The sequence below is a fragment of the Geotrypetes seraphini genome, chromosome 9 (genome assembly GCF_902459505.1).
Source record: "Geotrypetes seraphini chromosome 9, aGeoSer1.1, whole genome shotgun sequence".
In the NCBI taxonomy this organism is placed as follows: Eukaryota; Metazoa; Chordata; class Amphibia; order Gymnophiona; family Dermophiidae; genus Geotrypetes; species Geotrypetes seraphini.
Window position 1 is genome coordinate 33,412,411 of NC_047092.1, and position 13,447 is coordinate 33,425,857.

General features: G+C 38.9%; 1 protein-coding gene across 1 annotated transcript in view; it reads left to right on the forward strand.

The window, feature by feature from the left end:
* The window catches only part of HBP1 (HMG-box transcription factor 1), a 61,593-nt gene that overhangs the window by 39,775 nt on the left and 8,371 nt on the right, over nucleotides 1-13,447 (forward strand). The window contains exons 8-9 of the mRNA XM_033958865.1: nucleotides 449-593; nucleotides 10,174-10,482. Coding sequence (XP_033814756.1) covers nucleotides 449-593; nucleotides 10,174-10,482 — 454 coding nt within the window. The remainder of the gene's footprint in view (nucleotides 1-448; nucleotides 594-10,173; nucleotides 10,483-13,447) is intronic.

The following is a 13,447-nucleotide window of genomic DNA, read 5'->3' on the forward strand; positions in this document are numbered from 1 at the left end:
TATATATACAATTGTTGTTTTTCTTGATGGATTTCAAGTGATGTTTTCAAGACTATGTATGGTTCTATATTGTACACTTGTTGAAAGATTAAAAATGAATAAAGAATTAAAAAAAAAAAAAATGTTGGCACGGCTTTGTCCCGTGCGCGAATGACTATGAACCCTAATAACCACATGTAGCACTTGTCTTGGGGCAAAAGCATATGCAAAGAGGAAGGTAATATGCATGACAGCACTGTAGGTAGTCACATATTGGCAGACTGGGTGGATCAAATGATCCTGATCTGTCAACATATTATGTTTCTTATTTTATGTATATTATTTTGTGAGTTGCCCCAGCAATTTGATTGGCGTTTTAGAAACATCTTAAATAGTAATTTGAAAAGTTTTGGTTGCTTAAAATAGGTAAAGTGCTAAAAGGCTGAATTTTGTCCTTTTATTGGTTCAGGTTGGTCATCATTTTATCCAAGTTTGACTGTGGTTCAGCATGGCATTCCCTGCTATGAAATGCACCTTGGAGATATCTGTCTACCTCCTGGACACCCTGATGCCATTAATTTTGATGATTCAGGTGTTTTTGATACATTTAAGAGGTAACTTGTCTTTTTGTTTCCTCTGTCTCTGCTTCTGTACCGAAATAAAATCAGTCTTGTTGGCAGCACTGGATATGCCTACCTTGCAAAGGATGAACTTCTCATTGTACCACTGCTTGGTCTGCCAATATTGTCCTCAACCTGTAGAAGCACTAAGGACTGAGATTCTCATGACATTTTTGATGGCTGTCTTTGGAAATGATTGATATGGTTAGAAGGAGGGTCTTGCTTTCAGGACTAGTTGACTGCTGTGAAGTATTAGTAGAGTCAAGGTTAGAAACAGCAAGCAGTGGCCTCCCCCATATCTTTCTCAATAACAGACTATGGACTTTTCCTCCAGGAAAAGTCCATAGTCCAAACCTTCCTTAAAACCAGCTACGTTATCCTCTCTTACCATATCCTCTGGCAATGCGTTTCAAAGCTTAACTATTCTCTGAGTGGAAAAAAATTTCCTGCTATTGGTTTTAAAAGTATTTCCCTATAACTTCATCGAATGTCCCCTAGTCTTTGTAATTTTTGACGGAATGAAAAATCGATCCACAAACTTCTTAATATATTACAGCAAGCCACTGTTTATTGAGAGAGGAAAAAGGATCTCGGAAACCTGCTCAGAGCAGCATGGAACTGGAATAGTCTGAGACTTGTCGGTTCCAGCTTTCTATCATGGATCCTGAAAATACCTCTCAAAATTGTACAGTGCCTCCTAAAGACTAATCGGTATAAAATACAAATATGTGAATGTGTTTTGTACTTAATGTTTTTTAAAATCTTTTTTTGGTTTTATAATTAAATGCACTGTAATGCAAACCACACAAATTACCTGTAGCTTAAACATAAAGAATATGATTCCTCTATTATAGGAATGATGGGAGGGGAGGGTGGTAATTTTATGTATTGTAAGATAAATTAGAAAGATTGTCAAGTGATGTGTTTAATTGTATTGTTTTATTGTTTGTGCACTTGATGTAAGATTGAAAATGAATAAAGAATTAAAAAAAAACAAAACATAAAGGATATGCTGTGCTATACATTTAAACACATCCAAATTTGGGCACTCTATTCAATAATTGTGATCATATTAGGGTATCTCACAACTGAATAATACAATATTAAGGGAACATAAACTTCATAGATCCTTAGTTGATAGTACCCCAAAGTAGTCTATATGATCCACAGCAACAGCACTTAGGGTTCCTTTTACAAAGTCACGCTAGTGGTTTAACACGCGTAATAGCGCGCGCGCTAAACCGCCGGCTGCGCTAGCCGCTACCGCCTCCTCTTGAGCAGGTGGTAGTTTTTCGGCCAGCGCGGGGGTTAGCGCATGATGAAAAGTCGCGCGCGTTAAACCCGCTAGCGCGGCTTTGTAAAAGGAGCCCTTAGACTTCAATACATTTTATTACTCTAAGCTTTACCTGTTAGTTTCAAGTTTAATAAATTCTTTGATTAGATCGCAAAATCTTATTTCAATGCGATTTACATCAGATAAAAATATAAAATAATAAAATCCACAAATATCACATATATTGCTAATTAACATTAAAACATTAGGGAAGAGGGGATCTTAAATTACAATATTAAAAAAATAAAACTAAAAATAAAATCGGGTATAGGTTTAGAACACACAGGATGGGAGACAAATAGTCTCATATTACAGAGAACCTCCTTGTCCTATCCTAAAATATAGTAAGACTGATCTAGTAAAAAGCGTCTTTAAAAAGCCAGCTCTTTAGAAGACTTTTAAATTTATTCAATAGTTTTTCTTCTCTTAGATTATCATTTAATATATTAATTTCATTTTAAATGTTAAATAGTTTTAAATAGTCAATTTTAAATAGTTAAATAAATAGAATAATTTTTCTTTCATATATTCTCATACAATGTATCTTGAATAATTAGTATTTAGCTTTTCATTCGTGTGGTCTAAATCGGGGACATAACATTCACCGACATGTTTCGCTAATAAGCTTTTTCAAGGTGAAGTCCCTCTGATTTAAGTCGCCAGATACATAGACCACTTTGGGGTACTATTAACTAGGGACCTATGAAGTTTATGTTCCCTTAATATTGTATTATACATTTAAACACAGTATATATCAAAACGCCATAGTAAAGCCAGCCAGTGTGGGTTCTTGTCGCACACAAACACTTGCTGTAGATGCTAAGACTATCAATACAGCGTATAACCTTCCTTAACTGCAACACTTATCTCTGAAATGTTGCGTAAACCATCCCAACAGGACCTGTTTTGCCTGATGAAGGCTTCTCTGGGGCCATTAAATCATAATGACTTTTTTTTTTTTTTTTTTTTTTGAGGCAGTGTCCGTGAGGGTCCGTGAGAGAGATTGCGCACTGACACTTGCTACACCTCTTAAAGCCTGTAGCAGGCCAGGACATAGACAGAAAAATAGCTGCCGCAAAGTCGAAGCTCTCGAGCTGCGGCCGAGCGGCCCGTCCCGGAAAACGAACAGAAGCTGGGCGATTCATAATGGCAAATGGGGAAAAAAGGAAGGTGGAAAATCAAAAACCTTTCAGAAAATTTCACAGTAGAGATCATCAAAATCTCTTCCCCTTCCTGTCGCCTTCCGTTCACTTGTTTCTTCTATAAAGCAGGGCTTGTCTGCTTCATAAATGGGAAGACTGGTTTTAAGATGGGATCCACCTCCACTTTTACTCCTCAAATGCAGGAGGATATTATCCGTCAGATCCTGAAAATCCTACAGCACGCAGGAATGAGCAACAGGGAAGAGAGCATCCACCAACGGAGAGACTGCTTCAAAGAAGGAATGACTATGATGTGTCGAGAATTAAAAAAAAAAAATCATAATGACATTAGTGGCACGGCAACACCGCCGTTGCAACAAACAGGTAACACCTTGCTAAACACCGACTCTTTGCTGGTTGAGCAGGTTGTGCTTTTGGCTTCTTTTTCCCATCATTTTTTGGTGCTGAAGATATTATGCCGCCAAGTTCTGCTATTGGAACAAAAAGTATCTAGAGATTGAAATAAAAGTAGATAAGAACAGAAACTTTGTTAACTTGAGTGGAAAAAATGAAGAAAGATTTGACCGAGACTCAATTATTAAAGACTTTACAAGTTTAAGAAGCAAATGTGAGGTTTTTGAAATTCATATATGGATAAACTGTGCTTCTTGAACTTTCCATGTCTGTTTGCTGTCACACCCAGAGTTATACTCAAGATAGCTCAAGGAAGTCCTGGGGATCCTCAAAGAGAGTATACCACTTTTTTTCTCGTTAATTATTTGCCAGCGAGGTCTCTGGAGAGACAGAGCTAGGTGGAGCCCCTTTTGATGCTTTTACCAATCTGGAATTTGGATACAAAGATAGCCAATGTCATATAAGAATTGCTTATTGAACCACAGTATAGGGGTTCAAGGAAGGTTTGGATAGGTTCCTAAAGGATAAAGGGATTGAGGGGTACAGATAGAAGCAGAGGTAGGATATAAAAATGGTCAAATCACTTCACAGGTCAAAGGACCTGGTGGGCCACCGCGGGAGTGGACCGCTGGGCGGGATGGACCTCTGGTCTGACCCAGTGGAGGCAACTTCTTATGTTCTTAATAGAGAGAAGACTTAGTAAGTCTTAGAATTCAGATTTTTCTTGATGAAATCAGAAGTACTTCAGCTTGATGTTGCTTTCTTTCTTAGATATCCGTTTAATTATATGGTTAGGAACCAATATAAAATGTCTTTTTTTTTTTAACCTTCTCAGTTTTCTGATTTTTAAGTGGCAAAACACATATGTAGTGGGCAATCAAGATGCTGCCGACATGATAGCTCTTCAAAAATGGGAAAAGGGGGCAATGACTGGAAAGCAATTTACACTAATGCTCAAAGTATGGGAAACAAGATTCTGGATCTAGAGGCTGAGTTGGATTTAGTGGTGATCACAGAGACATCGTTCAAAGAGAACCTTGACTGGGATATACAATAGTTATACTGGGCTATAATCTGTTCAGGTAAGGCAGGGTAGGAAGAAAAAGAGAGGAAGTAGTGTTATTCGAGGGTAAATCAAAAAGTGAAGGCAAAATACATTTAATGACTTTAATAGAAGTAACTGTGAGCAATTGAACATAGCACTTTCCTACACAGACCCCATGGAAGATGACACATTTGTTGTATCATTCAGCTAGCTTCTGCATTGATGGTAGAGAAGAAGTTTTTCAGCTGCTCCTGAAGCCAGGTGAGCACTGTTTCCTTTACTTCAAAGTGCTTTGTCTTTTGCTGTCCTGGTTGCAGTGATGCACCCATGTCTCATCATTGGTGAGAGTTCTCTCCAGAATACTCGGATCTTCTTCATACCGTCTCAAGAATTGGGTCACAACCTCCACACGCTATTGCTTATGCAGATCAGTAAGCTGTTTGGGAACCCAGACTCCTGTATCCCAAGTCATCATGCATTAAAGCAAATGCAGATCCATAGCTGATATCCAAATTTGAGACACCGTTATCCGTCAGACTTCTCTAATCAAGGCAACCATCCTGTCAATGTGCTCTTGTGTTCGCAGTGTTGATGGGCAACCAGAGGGACCTTTGTCGGTTACACCTATTCTTCCCACTTTAAACCCTTTTACCCGCTGGCAACACAGTGGCAGCACATTTGAGGAAGCAGGAGATTTTCATAGCCCCTAATCTCAACAATTGGGTAGTCATTGCCCCCTCTCCTCAAGAATTGTCTGGGGCTCCAAGAATCTCTTCTTCACTCATGACTCACTCATCAACCACAGCCAGATGGTTATTTCTTCTTTTTTTAAATTAAATCTTTATTCATTTTCATATCTTACATCAAGTGTAAAATTATTATCACAAAAAAGTTTTAACAAATCACTTGACAATCTTACTTATAATCCTTAAAGTATAAAAGAAACCCTTCCCCCCGTTAACAATAAATCAATTAGCAAATATCATATTTCCAAATCCCACCCCACCTATCTAATATAATAAAATGCTAGGCCGCGCATGCGCACTCAAAAGTCGTGTTCCCTGATCCGTCGCGACGGCACGAGTGCGCATGCGTGCCAGACAAGCTTCCCTGCTCTCTACCTCACAACACGGAAATTTATTTACACGCTGACGATCGCCTCCACAAGCCTGCTCCCAGCCAGCCGACGATCGCCTCCACAAGCCGGCACTGAGGTACAAGGAGCGCCTCCTCCCCCCCCCCCCCCGGGACGAACCGAAAAACTGACCCCGCCACCCGGGACCCGAGTCCTTTGCCACCCCACCCTTCCCTTCCCACGGACCTGACTATGAACCTTGCGATTCCAGCGTGTGCAGCACTCTTCACACGCTGCTTCGGGCCCTTCTACTGCCCTGATTTGCTCTGCCGCGTCTCTGATGATGTCATCAGGGACGTGCCAGAGTAAATCAGGGCAGTAGAAGGGCCCGAAGCAGCGTGTGAAGACTGCTGCACACGCTGCTGGAATCACCAGCTTTGTAGTCAGGACCGCGGGAAGGGAAAGGGGGTAGAGAAAACGCTAATGCTGCTGCACAGTGCACCCATTAATGTAACGGGCTTGCTTTCGGGAGGGGGTAGGGAGTCAGAAGGTAATACAGATAAATACAGGTAGGCAGGGGGCCAGGGAGAAAGACAGAGAGACATACAGAAAGAAAGACAGGGGGCCAGGGAGAGAGACAGACATAAAGAAAGACAAACAGACAGGGGGCCAGAGATACAACAGATAAATACAGGTAGGCAGGAGGGCCAGGGAGAAAGACAGAGAGACATACAGAAAGAAAGACAGGGGGCCAGGGAGACAGATAGAATAAACACAGACAGACAGCAGAGAAAGAGAGAAAGAAACCTCCCCCTCCCCAGACAAACACTAGCCAAGGATAGAGAGAGAGAAAGAATGACAGACAGGGGGCCAGAGAGACAGACAGAAAGAAAGACAGACAGACATCTATTCTAGCACCCGTTAATTTAACGGGCTTAAAGACTAGTATCTTATATAATAACAAGGTGTTTAAGGTGTCTGATCATTAGAATATGTAATCAATGGCCCCCAAATAGTTAATTCTTCATTTGAGACACATGGCTGCAGCAGTACAAGTTGTACCAATGGCCAGACTCCACATGAGGCATTTGAAATGGTTCCTAAAAGATCGTTGGAATCAATACACTCGGCTTCCTACTGCTAACATCCAGTTGTCTCAGGCTGTCAAACTCTGTCCACTTGTGGACCAATATTGATATTCTAACAAGAAGAAATTTTTTTCATTCACCTACGCCCTCCGGAGTTCTCATGACGGATGCATCAAAGACAGCCTGAGGAGCCCATATACAGGAATTTCAGCCCCTTGGTCATTCAGGGAACAGCCCTACCACATAAATCTATTAGAGCTGAGAGCAGTGCAATATGCCCTACAAACCTTTGAGCACATCCTGGAAGGCAACGTCACCTTAGTGCAGTCAGACGACCAAGTGGCAATTGTTTTGTTTTATATCAGCAAACAGGAAGAACTGGAACCGATTTCTTTGCCAGGAGGCCATGCACATTTGGGACATTGAATTACAGAGGGGAGTCTTTCTGTTGGCAACATAACCTTCCAGGATCCCAGTACAACCTGGCGGGCAAACTAAGTTACCACCTTCAGCCTCATAAACGGTGTCTTAAGAACACAATTATGCAAGTCTTATTTCCAGTGCAGGAGACTTGCCAATCTTCAGTTTGTCAAATTGCCCCATTACATCTTCCAACGTTACAGAGATTTGATTCAGTTTCTCTGACTCATCAGCTTTGAATACCATTTCTGGAACTGATATCTCCCCCACACCTTCCTTGGTGAAGACCGAAGCAAAGAATTCATTTGATCTCTCCGCTATGGCTTTGTTTTCTTTGAGTGCCTCTTTTACTTCTCAGTCATCTAGCGGTCCAACCAATTCTTTTCCCCGCTTCTTGCTTCTAAAAGAGTTTTTACTATTTGTTTTTTGCCACCAGCGCAGTCTAGTTTTGAAGGTCTTTCTTTACCTTGCGTTTGCATTGCCTTTCTTTATGCTGTTTTCTGTTATTTTCAGTCATTTGTAAACAGTTTGTACTCCAGGAAGTTGATAAAGTGAAATTATCTATTAACAGCCACTAGATGGCATAAAACTGTCTCTACTGTACTACATTTAAAAAATTTTAAACATGTTCATAGTGCAGAGAAACTGATAGTTTCCTGATGACAGTATGTTTATATATACCAAAAAAAGGTGCATCATTACTAAATTGCCACCTTGAATGAATCTCTTCATTAAGGTGGCTAATAAATCCCAATAAGTAGATAAATTCATTCATTCGAAAAAGATTAGAATGGTTTTGTAAATATGCTTCACTCACTTCCCAGGGGCAGGTATATTTTTTCAGCTGATAGGTGCCAACCAAGTCAGGAGTTGGGGGCGATGGCAGAAGTGTCTTGGGAGGAGGAGATACCTTTCAGCCCTATTGAGGCCCTTGTGGAGGGAGGTGATAGTGCCAAGACTTGTAAGGAAAACGAGAGGCATGGGGGAGCATGAAAATTAGAAGTCGATGGGGAAAGTAAGAGGGGAGCACAGAGGACAAAAGAATGTGAGATAGCAATAGGAGATGTGAATTGGAGTTGGGAGAGAGAAGGAGAAAGAGGAAAAGGGTTAAGTCATGGAACAAGAGCAGGAGAACAAAGACTGCTTTTTCTCTTGGGGTGAAAGAAGGAAGGTGTGGAGGAGAAAAATGTGAGGGCTGCATTCTTTTATTATTTATTCATATATATAATTTTTCTATCCCGTTCTTCCCAAAGAGCTTAGAACGATTAAGTATCCTACTTATTGCAATATATACTGAGCGGGTTCGTATAAAAATTTCCAAGTTACAAATTATCCAAAATTCTGCAGTGTGTCTGATATTTAATCTGAAGAAATTTGATAATCTTTCCTTTTTTTATTATCAGAAATGACTTTGGCTCCCAATACAGGCCAGGGAGTTATTCAAATTAGAATGTGTTTGTTATAAGATCAAGTTTGGTTTAGTTTCTTCTTACTTATATGCTCATCTTTCATTTTCTTTACCAAAACGATCTTTGTGAATTACAGTAAAACCTTGATTTGCGTGCATAATTCGTTACAGAACAAGTAACCAACCCTAATCTTCATCTTCCCCACTAGTAATCCTCATTTCTACTCCCATCCTCAATTTCTTCCCTCTGCCTCCTCTATTTAATGTCCCCCAAATTGTAATCCCTCTGCATCTACCGTGTAAGCATCACCTAAAATTGTAACTTTGTAAACGTCCCCTAAAATTGTAACTCCCCTGCATCTACTGTGTAAGCATCCCCCAAATTGTAACTTCCTGGAAATGTCCAGCTATCTTATACTGTAATCTGCTTAGAACTGCAAGGTACAGGCGGAATAGAAGTCACTAATGTAATGTAATGCTTGTAATCCAAAGCACTCGTATATCAAAGCGAATTTCCCCATAGGAAATAATGGAAACTCAGATGATTCGTTCCATAACCCATAAACTTTAATACAAAATATTATATGTACTCGTATTGCAAGACTTTGTTTGTTTAGAACAGTCACTACACTCTTGCAGCGTCAGAGAGAAAAGAACCATCGGCTCAGTTGTGATGTGTGTATACTGTATGTACTTGTATTGCAAGACATTGCTTGTATATCAAGTTAAAATTTAATCAAATGTTTTGCTTGTCTTGCAAAACACTTGCAAACCAAGTTACTTGCAATCCAAGGTTTTACTGTACTTATTTTGCTTTTCCATCAGTAAAGGAATGCAAGTATATGCAACCAATCTACTTTCTTACTAAGTGGCCAAATGGGAGTCTATTATTTGAACAATAATTTCACTATCATTCTTTTATATGCATTTTAGAAGATTAATAAAAGCTTATTTGTTTAGTAAATTTGGAAAATGATTATTGTTTGGTTTTAATTGATTATAAATTCAACAGTTAATGTGCTGGCTTTATCTTTTGTAAATTGCATAGGACCGCAAGGTATCTGCAATTCATAAATAAAGTTTGTTTGTTTTTTTAAATTCTTTATTCATTTTCGCATATTACAACAAGTGTATTAGATAAAATCTTAGGAACTTATAAATACACACTTGATTAACTTTCATGTAACACATTAAATACAAAATTTCATTACATATTTATATTCTATAATATCTTGAATAAAGTTTTATGTTATGTTACTCACCAAGGGGTCCTTTTATTAAGGTGCACTAAATGCTAAGGCATCCATTATATCCTATGAACATCTTAACATTTAACGCACGTTAATCTTTAGCGCGTGCAAATCAGTCGACGCTCCTCAATAAAAGAACCCCCCAGAGAGACATACATTTATGTTCCCACTATATAAAAATGATTAGAGAAGGACAGAAGGTGAGTCGTAGTAAACATTTCATACTTGGTGAGTTTTGGAGGCATTTAGAATTCCTGGATAGCAATATGTATGTGTACATTATTTTTGAATCAGTAAGTCGCCAAATTGTAATGTAGAATTCAAGGGGGCATATTTGGATTTTATTATGGATAATTTTCTCGAAATTCTAATTCATAAAATTCCTTTTTGTCGTCGTAGCTATGATTTTACACCGATGGATTCTTCTGCAGTATATGTGTTAAGTAGTATGGCACGTCAGCGGCGTGCCTCCTTATCAGGTGGAGGAGCAAGCAGTCCTGAGTTGGAGAAAACAGAATACAATAAAGACTGTGTATCTGTGAGCTCATCTTTGTGTAGCAAAGCTGTCAAAAGTCACAGCTCAGGGACTGCCAATACTGTAAGTGCCACATCTCCCAACAAGTGCAAAAGACCAATGAATGCATTCATGCTTTTTGCCAAAAAATACAGAGTCGAATATACTCAGATGTACCCAGGAAAAGATAACAGGTAACAAATTTAACTTCCTAATACAGGTGCATGTCAGAAAATGAGTGTGTAATGTTTCATTTGCTCTTTTTTTAAAATCTAGTAAAGTTAAACTGTCTTTCATTTGTCTTTCTTTACTAGATAAGGTAACAATAAAACATCTGAGACTTCTTGCCAAGCACTCTAGATTTCCAGTTCATTTTTTGAACAGTATACACAAAATCCCTCATTCTATATATAGTGCTCAAAATTTCATATGCAATTTAATTGCATAATGAGCCAATTAGCACAATGCTGACTTCTTTGTGAGATCATCAAGACACACCTAAAAGGTAGAATGTCACAATTAAAGTATGTGCTGGGATTTGAACCCACAACCTCTGGAAGATGAGCACAGGGCTTTTACCCATTGAGCCACAGCCGCTTCCTTTCAGTTGTGGGGGTTTCTACCATGAGAGCATAGTGATCCTAGCCATGTGAAGGTGAAAATACCTGAGAAGATCATAGCTCAGCAGATCCCTAAGCTATCTTATTAGATGTGAGGAAGAAGGACATTAGTGGAAGCTGCTGTGGCTCAATGAGTAAAAGCCCTGTTCACATCTTCCAGAGATTGTGGGTTCAAATCCCAGCACATTTTAATTTTGGCATTCTACCTTGCATGTGCACGTTGATGATCTCGCAATGAGGTCAGCATTGTGCAGCAGCACACCTCCATTTGCAATGAAGTAGAAGCCATGCTAAGGTCTGTATCTGGTTTTTTTTTCCCATTTTTAAGCTTTTGCAAATGAAGTATGTATGCATTCTATATATTTTTTCATGTGCTTTCCTTGCTTTCAGTAATGAGCTGATTGGAGTACTGTTTAGTCAGAAAAAAAGGGTAGCTTTTTAGCAAGAAACCTAAAGTGGTGTTTTTTTCATATGCTCTGCTTCAGTTAATGGATGTTTTCCTCTAATTAGCAAATAGCATTGCTGTTTGTCTACAAAAATAGGTTTTGCATGCAATATATCTGTTTTGATGTGCCCTGTTTATGTGGTGCCTTATTAAATGTATTTTGAGCTTAATAAAGCCAAAATAAAAACCCAGAGAACTATTTAGCAATCGCATTAAGGAAGTCCAAACTGTGCCTAAGTTCTGTCCATAGAACTTGGGTCTATCTGAAGCCCAAACTATGCTCAAAAGTAGACCTGGTTTTCATTTGTCTTCAATGTAGGCATGAGATGGACACCCTAGGTTGCTCAGCATTATGCAAATGAATCGAAGGACGCCCATGTTGAAGCCTCGCCCAGACCACGCCCACACCTATTCCGTTAGGCGTGAGTTTTCCCCAATGGTTATCCATGAAATTGTGGATGCGCCTACAAAGTGACGTCCACTTCCTTTGGACGTCCATGTGCCAACTATCACTCGTTAAGACCCTTAAATGGCTCATTAACCATTTGGTTTGGATGCCTAAGTTCCGCTCAGCATTAGGCGGGATTTAGGTGGCCTATATGTGCCATGAATGTCTATAATCATGCATTTTTTGCTAGATTTTAACCTAGTAATGGGCAGACTGGATGGACCATTCAGATCTTTATCTGCTGTCATTTACTATGTTACTATGTATATCCATGTGTTGACATCCAATTAACAAGAAGGGTTGGGGGGGGCTAGGTCGGGGACTAAAGAACTCTCTTACTATTGGAGTCTGGATCTTTTGGATGCACAGCATCTGTTGCACCCATTGGAGAGAGATTACATGCACGTATCTTATGAGATTGCAGAGAGGAATGTGCCAATTCAGGGGCATTAGTAGATGTTTCCGTAGTACTTGTATATGATCTTGGGTTTAAGGCCTTTTTGGAAAATGGGTAGACTTTTGTTGTAACAGTTTGGGACAAAGTGAACCAGTTTTATTTTGAGAAACAGCAAGGACTTTTAATGGGAGAAATGATCTTGTATTTGGAAAGGATGAGGAAGGTCATTGCTCAAGATATATTACAGTTAGACATTTGAAAATATATGAGCAGGTACTTGTGCAAACCCTTGCAATAGTAAATAAAGAACAGTTTCACACTCAAGTAGCATCAAATATTTTTATTCAAGAAAAAAAATATGTATGGCTTATTGTAAGCAATCATCGGTTTTGTTTTGGTGGTAAGGTTGACCAAGCTGTGGATGAGTCCCAAATATGTTAGAATATAAGAATAAATTATGCATATAGGTGAAATGCCACTAATGGTTCAAACTCATTACTGAAAAAATAAAAAAAAAAAACCCAGTGGAATCTAAACACACATAAAATAATCAAAATTAACAAAAGATGGAGGAAAAAGCCTCAGATGTCCTATTGTGTACAGCTATAGTACTCAAAATGCTGACACTACTTAGAACTATTTTCTTTCAGTGGCAAAAAACCTCCAAAAGCTCAACTTTCAAAGTCAATTTATCATTGAAAAACAATTTAAATATAAGTATTATATCATGGGCGTAATGCAATGGCGAACTAACCATTTCAAGCATGGAGCAGAAAACACAAGCACTTATCTTCCTTTGTCCCCAAAGCATGTCATGATATGATTAGAAGGAAATAAGGATATCATTACCCTGCAGTCTCCAGGTTTTTAAAATGACTTTTCACAGGAAACTAGTGACACAGAAAATACCAGTGCCATGAGACCTAAATGCAGTTCTGACATATTTGATGAAATTGCCACTTGAACCTGTGAAATAGTCAACACTTAAGCTTTGTTTTCCTAATAGCAGTAACCTCTGCTAGAAGAGTCCATGAACTATAAGCACTGCTATGATATCCTTCATGTACCCAGTTCTTAGAAGGCATCCTATGTTTTTACCAAAAGTGATTTCAGCTTTCACATTAACTAGTCCACCATGCCAGTATTCTATTCTAAGCTTTATTTTTTTCTTGTAGAAAAGGCTTTCCATACATTAGATTATAAAAGGATACATATATTTTACCTATAATGAAAGATAAAAGTAAATATG